Source organism: Nanorana parkeri, unplaced genomic scaffold (assembly GCF_000935625.1).
Source record: "Nanorana parkeri isolate BGI_ZX_2015 unplaced genomic scaffold, ASM93562v1 scaffold1003, whole genome shotgun sequence".
NCBI lineage: Eukaryota > Metazoa > Chordata > Amphibia > Anura > Dicroglossidae > Nanorana > Nanorana parkeri.
In genome coordinates, this window is record NW_017307271.1 from 382857 (window position 1) to 396531 (window position 13675).

The 13675-nt window shown below is 41.7% G+C and overlaps 1 protein-coding gene across 3 annotated transcripts in view; it reads left to right on the forward strand.

Annotated features, from left to right (window-relative positions):
• Positions 1-13675, forward strand: part of ATP11B (ATPase phospholipid transporting 11B (putative)) — a 124814-nt gene that overhangs the window by 103998 nt on the left and 7141 nt on the right. For 2 of the 3 annotated variants that reach the window (XM_018567062.1, XM_018567063.1), the window contains one exon: positions 5437-5570. In XM_018567062.1, coding sequence (XP_018422564.1) covers positions 5437-5570 — 134 coding nt within the window. Of the gene's footprint in view, positions 1-5436; positions 6371-13675 lie in introns of those variants that run through there. The other variant, XM_018567061.1, reaches the window with a different exon arrangement.

Consider the following 13675-nt stretch of genomic DNA (forward strand, 5'->3'; position numbering starts at 1 on the left):
GGTCCCTGAAGATGGCGGACGCGGCACAGGTACTCGTTTTATGTATCGGAGTATTTGCACGAGTACGAGTACTCATGCAAATACTCGGTATCGCCGCCGATACCGATGCTTGTATCGGTATCGGTGCATCCCTACTAACTATAACTATATAGGTAACATAGGCAGTTTTCCCTCCACTGCTCTACTCAAGGTTTTACCTTGTTTTGTTCTTGCCGCTGCCTACAGTGACTTAGTCACCTCTGGCCATTATAACCTTTCCTGCTTTCAGCTGCAGGTTTGAGTACCCAACATCCTCCCTGGCATGTTTATTTACTTTCCTTCAGTTGCACTGTAGTATTCAGATTCCGAACACAAAGGGAGCTGTCCCTTCAGGGCTTAGCTTCTCCAGCTCACGAACCACTAACAGCTCCAGGGTAGCCTGGATTGTCTCTTAAGGCCCTGACACAGCCTGGATCATTGTCCTCTGCTTGTCTCCACACACTCTTTGGAGTCTTCCCATGCTCCCTCAGGTATGTGTGTCCTGCCCCCCCCCCATTTGCTTTATCCAGGAATGGATTTTCTACAACAATGCTAGATTATGAGCTAGATTGAACAAAATCACTGCCATGTGATAGCTGACTGAAACCACAAGGGCCGTAAACATCTATGCCCTCCTCCAGAGGTTGTATCTGACATTCCTACAGCTTCTGAACACTCAGCTGAGGATGCTCTTTAATGAAGAGTCTCACAAATCTGTTCTGGATGACTTTGTGCTTGATACCCTTGAAAAGAAAATGTTGGTAGTTGCAATTTTTTATGTCAGATGACAGTTTATCAAACCAACATTTTCAGTAAAAGGTGCATACAAATTTATTTTGGTGCACAGAAGGACAATATGAAACCCAATTTTTTTAATAGAATATGAGGTTGCGTTAGGTAAGTCGATACCAAATATGTCAAGCTTCAAAATTGCGTGCATCTGTGAAACGGCAAAAAACTTTGGTACCCAAAATTGTCCATAGGGAAAAAGCATGTACAGGTCATCAATTTAGAGTTCATCGTAAATAATGGTCTGAGAATTGTTGCGTTCACTCCGGTGTGCACAGTGATACCTAACATGTGGCCCAAACTATACTTCATGTCCCTTCACTTGAAACATTTAGGAATTATACCTGCTGTATTACACTGTTGTATTGATGGGTTATTAGACATTTTCTGTCTTCTCTTCAGAATGAGTTTCCTATTAATATGTGGAGAACTCTTTAGCTTGCTGTGTATGCCATTTAATGGATGTCTATGGTGCTTCCCTGGAAAATATTTATTAATAATGTCACTAGCGGAAAAAAGTATTTTGGGACCCAGTTTAGTCACAAATCCTGGACTACCAAATCTTCCTAACCGGCAGACAATCCACTTCGCATAGAAGAGATACCCTACTTTCCAAAGTGGGAGATTGTCTGATGGCCTTTGCGGACAGCTGGATGGGTAAAAAAGAAAATGTGGTGTCTGGGGGCTACAAGCTAGAGTTTGCCTCTTGCCCACTTTGTCCTCCAATCTTCCTGTGTCTCCACACACTAACCTACCTCCTTGCTGCTCTGACAGCCCACCTAAGTCAAGGAGTTTTTGTTATTGTTCCAAAAAAAGTTTCAAGATATCTACTCAAACCTATTCACAGGTTCCCCCCCATAGCCCCATCCTGCATCTGAAGGCACACAATGTCTTCATTCAAGTTCAAGCATGGTAGGAGTTAAAGGGATTATACCTTTTTTGTTTGCCAGTGTCACACATTTGCCAGATAAACGTTTGCACCATTGCAGTAATGTGTTTTGTAGATTTGCAAGCAGCATGTAGTGCATTTATCATTTATTTAAACACATGTAGATTATTTGTTGTATTGACATCTGTATAGTCTGTCAGCCCTCTCATGTTGTGAATTTAAAAGAAGATATATTTAGAAAATATACATATTTGACAAATGCAGTATATAATCAAATTCATCTAATATGCCATCACATAAAATACAGTGTTACCTTTTTTAAATGACATAACACTTTGCTAAAGCTCTAAGCTGTAATCATAAACAGAGTTCCTGTGAGAGGCAGAAGTACCCCCTGGGGTACATGTAGCACTACATGAGAACTAGTGTCTAAATATAAACTGGCACTTTGAGGTCATTGAGGCTGTCACAGAAAAAACTTTAATCAGCTGTTTTATCAGATCCTATTGGTATATACAGGGCTTGAAAAATTTGGCGGTGTCTCACCAGTCAGTCAAAAATTTCACCAATTTTAATTTTTTTTTATGCTTTATTTTTTTATGATTTTTTAATTTTTATATTAATTTTTTTTTAACACAGCTTTATTGCTATTACATGGGGGGGCTAAGAAGCCCCCTATGGGATAGCTAATTTACATGACAGACTGTAAAGCTCCCGGCCGGCCGTGTAATTACAGCGGCCGGCCTGGAAGCTGCTCGTCGGGCTCCACTGTCTGCTCGTCACAGACGAGCAGACGAGTGGATTTTCGAGCCCTGGGTATATACTTGAGTATTTGTTTTCCGTTAACCTTGACTTTGATGGTAAAGGGTTTTGCTTTCTCTAACGCAGTGTCTTCACAGCCTGGTCCTCAGAATATACATTTATTGCATTTAGGCCACATTCACACGGGCATAGAAGCAACGCAAGTGCAGAATTTGCTGCTTAAAAAATGCATCTTTGTAGACGCATATGTGTTTATGCATACAAATGTATTAAAAACTTTTTTTTTTTGGCACCTGAAACTTTAGTCTTGTATGTGTAAAATAGGTAAGATTTGTAGCTCCGGACGCAGCACTTTCCATTTTTTTTTCTTGTTTTTTAACACAACGCAAAAACACTGCACACTGGTGTCTGTACCGCTCACACTGACTTGGCAAAAGTATACAGCGCTCCCGGCAGCGCAGTCCCAAATCTGAACACTGTGTTCTAAATCCTTTAGGGCTCTTTCACATATGAATTGAGCATTTAATCAAAGAGCAACGCTGATTAACACACCTATAGTGTTAACGAGACATTAGGGAGGAGTCAAAAACGCTTGTAAAATGCCCTGCAAGTAGGGGAGTGTGTTACGGGTGAAGTGATGTAGTAAAAAGGAAGTGACCAGCAGGAGTTGCAGTAGCTGGGCAGACTTGGGTCGTACAATTCTGGGTGTTGGTGTTGCTCTACTGCTTGAATTAGCTGTGCAACATTTATTTCTGACATATTTAGGGCTGCAACAACAATCGATAACGAGAATCGTTGACAACGATTCTCATCATCGATTTAGTTACTTTTTGATTAGTTGTTGCCGCTCCTCTGTTCTCCTCCCCGCTGATGCTGGCTGCAGTGGTCTGTGTCCCTTTCAATCCCCGCTGCTCTCCCCGCCTGTTTCGGAAGAGGCAGCGGGCATGCAGACCACTGCAGTCCGAACCAGCAGGAAGGAGAGACCGCTGTGACTCTGCAATCCCCCGCTGCCCCCCGTACCTCAGCAGCTGCTCCATCTCTCCTCTGTGTCGCCTCTGCCGCTAGAGGCCGAGAGCCATACCCAGCCTGCTATTGGATATTTTAAAATGCAATAGCAGGCTGGCTATTCTACCCGCCCACTGCCTGCTGTCAATCTGCAGTGGAGGACCTGATGGAGAACATGCGGTTAGAATCCTAACCGAATGTAATAATATCACATACCATTACATGCGGTATGCTGGCATTTACATGCAACTGCTGTCACCTGATCGTTAACTTGAATAGGTGACAGCTGCCACTTTTAATTGCCAGATTAGGGATTTCTGCTGCAGGAAAAGGCAAGTTCCTGATGCAGGAATCCCTAATTGCACCTAGAAATAGAGGTGTGAATGGAGCCTAATACACTTCTACTTCCCCCCGTACACGTAAAAAAAAATGCTACCCCATTACATATAAAATAATGCCTGACACACACACACACCTTACCAATCAATCCTTTCGGCCAGCGTTCACTGAAAGAGTGCCAGCGCAGAATCAGTTACACTGTCTGCATCCGACAGAGATGCAGACCGTGTAGCTGCTCCCGCAAGTCAGGTACGCGGTCCGTGACCGCGTACCTGACTTCTGAGTAGGCTGGGGGCCACATAGTACCGGTTAGCGGGCCGCAATTGGCCGGTACTTTGAGACCACTGCTTTAAGGCTTATCCTTTGTATGTGTAAAATTGTTTGATAAGCTGTGTCTTGGTTGTGAAGAGGTGTACAGCAGGGGTGCCCATTAGGTCGATCGTGATCTACCAGTAACTCTCAAAGCTGATGCTGGTAGATCACGAAGGGTGTGAATGGCGGCCCCTTTATTCCATTTTGGTATATTTATTTTCCTGTGCACGCATGGTTATCTATTAGCTTGAGTCTGCTGAGCCAAGCTCCCTGACACCTTTCTGGTGGTTGAAGTGCTATGTATTACATCAAAGAATATTAGTTTACACAGCCTGCTGCACTGCACTGTTTGCAAAATACAGCAAGGTTGAGCCAGGAGAGAGAGCGTGGAGAGACAGCCAGGGGACAGAGCCAGGGGAGAGAGCAAGGAGAGAGAGCCAGGAGAGGGAGCGCGAGGAGAGACAGCCAGGGGAAAGAGCAGGGAGAGAAAACGAGGAATGACCGCCAGGAGAGAGAGCGAGGAAAGATAGCCAGGAGAGAAAGAGCGTGGGAGGTTTTTTTTTTTCGTTGGTAGATCTCCTGTAGTTTGTCATTTTGAAAAGTAGATCTTAAAGGAGAACTATGGGGTTAAGGCTTTTCCCCATAGTTCTCAGGGTACCGGGAGGACACAAACTAGCGTCCTCCCGTCACCCTAGGCTCCGTATATATACTGAGAACGCCGCAGCTGAAGCGGATCCCGACAATTGTGCCGGGATCCGCCCAACTGCGTGACTGACAGCTGGCTCTGCCTATCTAGAGGCAGAGACCGTGAAGAGCACTCCTCATATTTCTCTAACACAAAAATTGTGGGCACCCCTGGTGTACAGTCCGGAGTTTGACTCGCTTTATATAACATAATTGTTTTTGTTTTTTTTTAAATAGTGGTAAATGCATTTATTTTGTTTTGTGTAAATGGTGTGTTTAAATATGCCTGTCTTAAAATATCATTTTCTATGTGACAGTTGATATATAACCCTTGTTGGATTAAAATAATGATACAGCACATTGCACTGTAGTACATAAGACCGTCAGACGCAACAGGTTGGGTGTTCTACACAGCAGTGTAGATTTAGGGATTTAGTAGTAATGCCCTTACTATTTTTAAAGACACTAACCTATTCTCTATATAATCTAACATTTAGAGGTAATTTTTTTTCCCTCTTCTTTGGCATCTATAACTTTCTTTTTAGACAAACATAATTTCATAAATGTTTCTCTAGCTAATAATGGTGTAAATGCACTTGTAACAATGCCTTGCTGTCATATTTCTCTCTCCTCCTCAGCTTGCTGAGACAGGATCAGGTATCAACTGCTTGGACTCAATGTGCTGCTACAACGGAGGGGAGACAGCGTGCGTGTCTATTAGAAGACTGCTGGAACGAGTGATGGGCCGCTGCACAGCACCACGGCTCGCCAGGTGTGGAACCTCTCTAAATACCCTTTGCTGCCAACGATTCTCCTATAAACTGGAAAATGATGAACCTGCAGCTTTAGATGACTAAGGGAAAAGCCTCTCTCTTATCTCTTATCTCTTTCTCTCTCTCTCGGGGCATAAATAAGAACCAAGGTGGAGCAACATTCATTGATGAACTTTTCTTTCCCTTATTTAATTTCCTACGTCTTCTGTATATTTTTATATGATGCATCTTTGTTGTATGTGTCTTATTTGTCTGGCTTTTCTCTCTTTTTCCTTTTGCTGGCATCTTGTCTACGTAATTCACTATAGGGTAACCTCTTTCTGTGACCATTTGATTTCTGGGATTTTTAATTTAACCTTTCGGGCATGTGCTTTTAAGTGATATAAAATGTCTTTTTCCGTACATGTCCCGATTTGAAGGTGGCTCATTTTCGGGACTTCCTTCCTTCCCAGAAATCATTTACCAAAAATATTTAACCCTGGGTTTATCTGCTGTCAAAGTCTTTTGTCTGTCGCCATTCTCTTTATAGTCTTGCAATGTTCTCTGTCCAGCTCATGCATAATGCTGATTTTATGTACACAGATGAAAGTTGTTCAGTTTCTTTTTGGTAAGCGTGTGTTCAGATGTTAGAAACACGCAAGTTATTTAGTTATGCCGTACACTTTTGCTCTGTTTTAGTGTTAAAGGCATATTTGTGTCTCTTAGTGTTCCTAGTGTTACATCAGAATTGAATATTTCCCAGCAGGAGTTATTCAGTTTCCTTTCTTATAAGTACTGTGGAGGAAGCCATTTTGTGACCTGACAAAAGTACACAAGTATGGATGGAGGCGTGAGGCCAGTCAGTGGTATTTGTTTCATCTCCAGTGCCACAGTGCACCAATTGAAACTCTTGAACCCAATACTTCTCTAATGCTCCTGCACCCTACAACCTGACCTGGGACGTGTGTCTGACAAACACACATGGGCTGTAAGATGCAGCGAATTTTGGAGGACGAAGGCCTCAGCACAAAAAGCTAACGTGTAATGTGGATTTGTGTACAAAGAGGTAAATCAAATATAATCCCTGTTTACCTAAAGCCACAAAAATACAAGTGGATCCTTTTTGACAAGTAATATATTTTACGGCAAGTCACCAAGATAATTTTGTAAATGGTTATTTCCTGATGTGATTATATCCCTTATTGAAGCATTCATTTTGCCATTGGTCACATGTTGCTTGTTGTCACGGTGGGACTTTCGGCAGTATGGAGTACTGTGTCTGTGTGAGCATTCCATAGACACCTGGGAACACCAATGGCTACCCATTAGCCACAGCCCTTTGCCGGAACTTCCTGCAAAGGGGAAAGTTGATTATCTCGTTACCCTGCCTTACAATATCCAGCTTGTCAGAAAGCAGAAAGTTAGAAAGTTGAATGTCTACTTTAACAATAGCGTCAGGCAACAAAATAGGCCCCCAAACTGTTCTTAAGAGGGGAGGACACTTCCATGCTAGCTCTGTTCTTTTTGTTTGTTTTAATGTATGTCTCAAATGGAGCAATATGCAAACTTCTCTTATTTTATATTTAGGACATAAATGGCAAAGTATGAAATACATATTTTTACTTTAAGTGTGTGTGTAGCTCAAAGCATCAATCAGAGTAAATATTTATAAAGACCATGTTATAAACAAATTGTAATTTTTTTAGCATTCTTATCAGATCTCCATTTTCATAAATAAATGCATCCTTTGCAAAATCACAAATGCTGTTTTTTGTTTTGCCAGCTGGGAATGCGGGACATGTAATCTTTCTTTCACCAATTGCTTCTTGGTTTCTGATGGGATTTTAGCAGCTTTGAACAAATTATGCTTGGTGCCTTATTAGCTTAAAACTCTGCTTCTTGAGTCTTTATTCTAAGCCACGCTATATTCTGTAATGATACTTCATTCTGGCAAGTGATGTTTTTCAAGCATTTCTAGAAATCTTTGTATTACAGTTTGTTGCCTTTACACAGACTGCCTTATTTAATAAGCTATTGTAAACAGATCAGTTAAAGGTGGCCACCCATGCATCAATATGATCATTCATTTGCTGCAACTATAATGGTTAAATTAAAGTGAATCTAAACCCAAAAAGCAACAATGTAATATACTGCAGCTTACCAATCCTTAAATGTGATGGCTGCATTGGTTTTCTTTTTTTAGGCTTTGATATCACCTTTTGATCTGGCCAGGTGATTTCTGTCTTTAGGGTGGCACCCTGGGACAGCAGCATTGTCAACCTGTATAGTGGATACTGTTAGATGCATTAGCACATTTAGTTGAACTTGAATAACAAATGACATGTGAAAGAGCGATGTGGGGACCCTCTAGAAAACACGGAATTGAGAAAAAATAAAATAAAGATCTGCATTAATGACGGCCTCCCACTGATAAAAAAGAAAAGAAAAAACTCAAGCTTTAATATCACTTTAAGGATTGGTAAACTACAATAGACTACATTTTTGGGGCTGGAACAGCTTTAAGTAAAAATTGTACTACAGACCTTTGATTGATTAACAAGCTCAGTCTCAATTAATTTAGACTCTGGCAAGTTGTTCATCCATGGTGGAATTTAGTCAATTGGTTCTGATTGATCTGCGTGTCTGTCAGAGAACCGATAGTTTTGATCATTTCTGAGCTTGTAATTTCAATTGATACTGTTTGATATTTTAATCAATGATGAATCGCTCGTTTGTGATCACTCTTGCATAGATCGATCTCAAATTGATATGTATGGCCACCTTAAGATATTTGATTGGCTGCTATGGGATATCTGTCACTAGTCATTGTGATTGGTACTACTTTTTGTAGAAAGCCAGTTCATCCTGAACTGATATTTATTTCAGTCTACTGGGCTAAGTCACCGGTTGGTTATATATCTGTAGGACTCAAGCCACAATATGTCACCACCATATCTTCTGGGTCTATTTCGGCTTACCTTGAAGTCTCTAGCTTTAGCAGGAGTGTTCACAGGCATTCCCACCCCTATTAGTCATCCCACAACATAAGGAATGGGGTCCCATATCTGAAGAAAATATCCTCTAAAGTAGTGCTAAGAGCAGAGTGCAGAAATCCAGAGCAGCAAGTCAGATTTTCAGCACTTAAAGTGACACTAAACTCAGGAGTCAAATCTTTAAAAACTGCATCTAAATGTCTTAGCTACAACCCCAATTCCAAAAAAGTTGGGATGCTGTGTAAAATCTATACAAAAACTCTGCTAATCTCATAAACCCATTTTTTATTCACAAGAGAAAATAGTAAACATATTAAATGTTTAAACTGAGAACATTTACCATTTTAAGAAAAAACAAAAAGGTTATTTTGAAATTGATGGCAGCAACACATCTCAAAAAAAAGATGGGACAGGGCCATGTTTACCACGTTGTAGCATCTCTTCTTTTAACAACACTGAGGAGATACATGCAGTACGTGATTTAACATTGTCCTGCTGAAATATGCAAGGCCTTTCCTGAAAGGGCATCGTCTGGATAGGAGCATATGCTGCTCTAAAACCTGGATATATCTTCCAGCATTGATGGTGCCTTTCCAGATATGCAAGCTGCCCATTCCATATGCACTAATGCACCCCCATACCATCATTTTAATGCAGTGCTGTCTGAGGGCATCCAATATTCGGCCTTGACCCTTTGCGCACAGAGGTTTCTCCAGATTCTATAAATCTTTTGATATTATGTACTGTAGATGATGATATATTTAAAGCCTTTGCAATTTTACGTTGAAGAACATTATCCTGAAATTGTTCGACAATCTGTAGACGCAGCTTTTCACAGATTGGTGGACCTCTGCCCATCCTTACTTCTGAGACATTCTGACTCTCTAAGGCTGGGCACACACCTTACAACCATCGCAAGACTTTTGTCTTGCAATGTTTGTAAGGTAATTTAAAAAACGTACGATCTGCCTATCTTGGACAGGCAGATCGTACTTGCGATGATCGCAATCCGCGCCCCCCTAAGGGGCGTGCTTCCGATGACCGCAATGCCGAACGGGCTGTGTGCGCTTGCGCACACCGGCCCCATCCGGCGTTTATCTTACGAACATGCTACACACCCGCCGAACATCGTACGATGCTCGGCGGGTTTTCAAACATGTTCGTAGGATAAAAGTCTTGCGACCTTACAGTAGTAGAGGTTGCACGGTTTCCACACACCTTATGATCGTACGATCGCAGGAAGTCCCGCGATTATCGTACGATTATCGTAAGATGTGTGGGGACCTTAAGAGTCTCTTTTTATACCCAATCATGTTACTGACCTGTTTCCAATGAACCTAATTAGTTGCAAAATGTTCTCCCAGCTCTTCCTCGTTAGTACAACTTTGCCAGCTTTTCGTTGCCCTGTCCCAACTTTTTTGAGACTTGTTGCTGCCATCAATTTCAAAAACCTTATTTTTTTCTTAAAATGGTACATTTAAACATTTGATACGTTTTCTAGTGTGAATAAAATATTGGTTTATGAGATTTGGAAACCATTGCATTCTGTTTTTTATGTAGATTTTACACAGCGTCCTGACTTTTGGAAATGGGGTTGTATTAACAATAATATAACTTATTTGTGTATCACTCCTAATCATCTCTGAATTGGGGCTGTCATTGTCCTTCCTTCTGGAGGGCGGCTACTTTAGTTCCCCATGGTCCCTGTGTGTGTTGTAAAGTAGCCACCGCTCCAAGCTCGCTCCCATGAGTGACTACAATATCCATACAAATAAGTAAACTAGACATGGGATTGTAGTCCATCGGGAGCGAGCTTGGAGTGGTGGCTGCTTTACAAACATGGGGACCATGGGGAACAAAAGTAGCCACCCTCCAGAAGGAAGGACAGTGTCAGCACAGATTCAAAGATAATTTGAGGATCTACCGCTGAGCGATACACATATAAGATACATTTTTGTTAATGGTTAAGATACTTGAATGAATTGTTAAGATTTAACTCCTGAGTTTAGTGTCACTTTAATGAATGTAATGTTTTGTGTACAGAAATGGACATAAAGGAAGGCAGTGGCTTAGAATAACAACTCATTGTTTAGCTGCGAAGCATCTTGTATGTTGGGTGTGATACATCTGGAGCTCTGGGTTCATTTGTTTCGGAAAGATCTTGATAAAAAGGTGTCAGATACCTGCATGGCTTATATAGATGGTAATCAGATGCCAATTGCAGACAGAGCTCTGCTTCATGATGTACACTTTCATTCTGGTGGTCTATGGTGTTTTATGAATTAATTTCAATATTCTCTGTGTCCTATGCACAAATAATCAGTCTTTTCTTTCCTAAACGGAGATGTGGGTTCTTTGCACTGCGATAATGAAATTGGTGATTGCTTTTTCCAGACAGTATTATAATCCATACTTTATCATTCGTTGACATGTTATTTAGCCAAGAACTGTCCTGTGGAAAACAGCTTGCTTCCCTTCTTGCAAAAGACACTTAAAGGAGATTTTCAGGTTAAAATAGAATGGTACTCCTGCTAGAGTTGCCTTAGTGCCACCTGTTGCACCACCTTCACTGGGACATTGAGGCATGAATAAAACCTTAAGTTAAGAGACATTGGAGGAGCACGGTTTTCTTTCAAAGCATGTAGTTCATCTGTGGCCAGGTTAAGATTCGACATGGGGAGCTTTATCACCTAGATCTACTACAGGAGTTCTGTTTTACATTCTGCCTGAAAATGCCCATTTAACTCTACTTTTCAAAGCACTTTGACTAATGTATGCGGTAATGTTTTACAGCTTTGGTCATGTGTAACTAAGGGTGCATTTGTAATGTAAATTAAAGTGCTATTCCGCCACAATACATTTCCCCCCACCACAAACACTTTTATAAATATAGATGTCACTTTCCCATAAAAACTCTGTGCCTGTGTGTAAACCCAGTTAAATTAGACCTCCACTGTGAAGGTCCTTGTGTGCTGATTACGGTGCGGTATAGGGTATCGGCTACACAAGAAGTTCTAATTACTTGTTACTGAATGGCATGACTATCAGTGTTCTGAAAATGAGGTGATAGCCAGCAAGGGGTTTATCTCTCAGCAGCAAGCAATTAAAATTGCTTCACAGGCCCAAGAGAGACACCTGTTGGAGCTGAGCAGCATAAATCAGCAGGTTACACTGTTTAGTTTGTCTACTGGAACTTCAACACGTATTCTCCCTTCTGCAGTCAAATTAGAGAACCCCTTGTAAAGAATAAAACACACACACACCAACCACACACACACTCTTTTGTAGTTGTTATTTTTGAGCTGCATTATACATGGGTCACTGCAGGCAGCTTCTAGTGGCTAGAATAGATGGGAGTGTGCAGGTATGGGTACTGAGGGACAGTTTTTGTAAAGTGAATTAACATACAATTCCTTGAGATCTTTAAAGGCCAAGTTCACCTTTTAAACGAAAAGAGTACAGTCCCCTGTAAACAGAAATCCCTAAAAAGTGGAGATGGTCTAGTGAATAGATCACAATAAGTAATATATTATAACAAAGTTTAATGATTGTCAACACTATACATATAAAGACACCTATAACACAACATTTAAAAACAATTAAAACACGCTTCCCTGGAGTCACCTGAATATAATGATACGGGTACTGAACCTTTTGAATCTCCTACGGGGCAGGAAGTCTCTGATGTGAGTATGGTAGTGATATATCAAAAGTAGAAAAACGGAGCTGTACTCGCATTGTATGTAACCGATAAACAGGTAATCCTGATTAGATCCCACAACGATACATGCATGTAGTTGTTTTAGAAAGAATGTATCCTTATACAGCAGTTTCACTCCACAGGATCTATTTCATTGGTAAATCTGAAGTTCCGTAGGTGTTTACCTCCCCGTTCAATTAAACTCACACCACTGTGCGAATTTGGGGTTCCAACCCCAGAGAAGGGGCCACCAAGAGGATTTACAACATGTGCGCTTGCACTGTAGAGTGGAGTATGGTGGGGTTCCCACAGTAGTGTGTCCGGTAACACGGCACGGGAAGGGAGCTGCGTGTAATCACACTGGCACTAGCTCGCCCTTGTCTCCTGGTTTAGTGCCTCGGCTGCAATAGACATTGACTCACTCCCGTCTCTCAGGCTCAGCTGTAATAGACAGGAACCGCTGCCGTTGTGTTCGGCAATATCCGCACCGGGTTTAGTGAGTCTATTTCCCTCGGAGGCTGTGGAGATTCTTTGTTTTCGTTCTCACCCGAACGTGTAAGGGTCAACAAAGGATGTCCTGGGAAGCTGAAACACACGCTATCCTGACGCGTTTCCCCCCGATGGCCGTGGCTTCTTCAGAGGGGCGTGTGTGTAAAGTCTTGCATAGGTGTGTTTAAGTAGTCATACATTTACTGATCTACAGTTAAATCTAATTTCGAAGGGATTAACCTTCTGCCCCGTAGCCTTGCCAGACAGATTCGAGATCGTCAAGGATGTCAACCTTTTTGCACGCAAGCTTCTGTTAAAACAGGTGCATGATAAGGATACTTTACCCTTGGGGGGCATCCTTGACGATTAAAAATGACTTCTCCAGAAAAGATTACAGGGCCCTCAGGGATTTAGAAGAACTTTGGGAGGAGGGGCACATCTCTGAGGAAGATGAATGTGAACTAGGGACCTCCCTTGCCATCAAAAAATCCTTTAAACGCAAGTCAAAAACCTTTCCGCCTTTGTCGCAAAACATTAACATTTGGGACTTTGTCAAGAGAGTAAGTGAGGAGATCATGCTGGCTGTACCCGTCAAAATAAAAGAGGACAACCTCACTACCTTAGAGAGAGCAGCCCTGGATGACATAAGAAAAGATAAAAGGATAGTCATCAAACAGGCAGACAAAGGCGGAAATGTGGTAATTATGACAAAGGAACAATATACAGAGATGGTGATGAAGATCCTAAAAAACAATACGTGGTATCAACCTGTAGAGGCTTCGGTCATTGGATCCCTCCAAATCAAATTGGATAAAATATTGGGTGAGGCTCTCGACCTGGGTCTTATAGATAAGGGCACCCAGGATTTTCTAAGGGTTCCATATCCCAGAACTCAGGTCCTGTATGCCCTCCCCAAGATCCATAAATCTTTAGCAACCCCTCC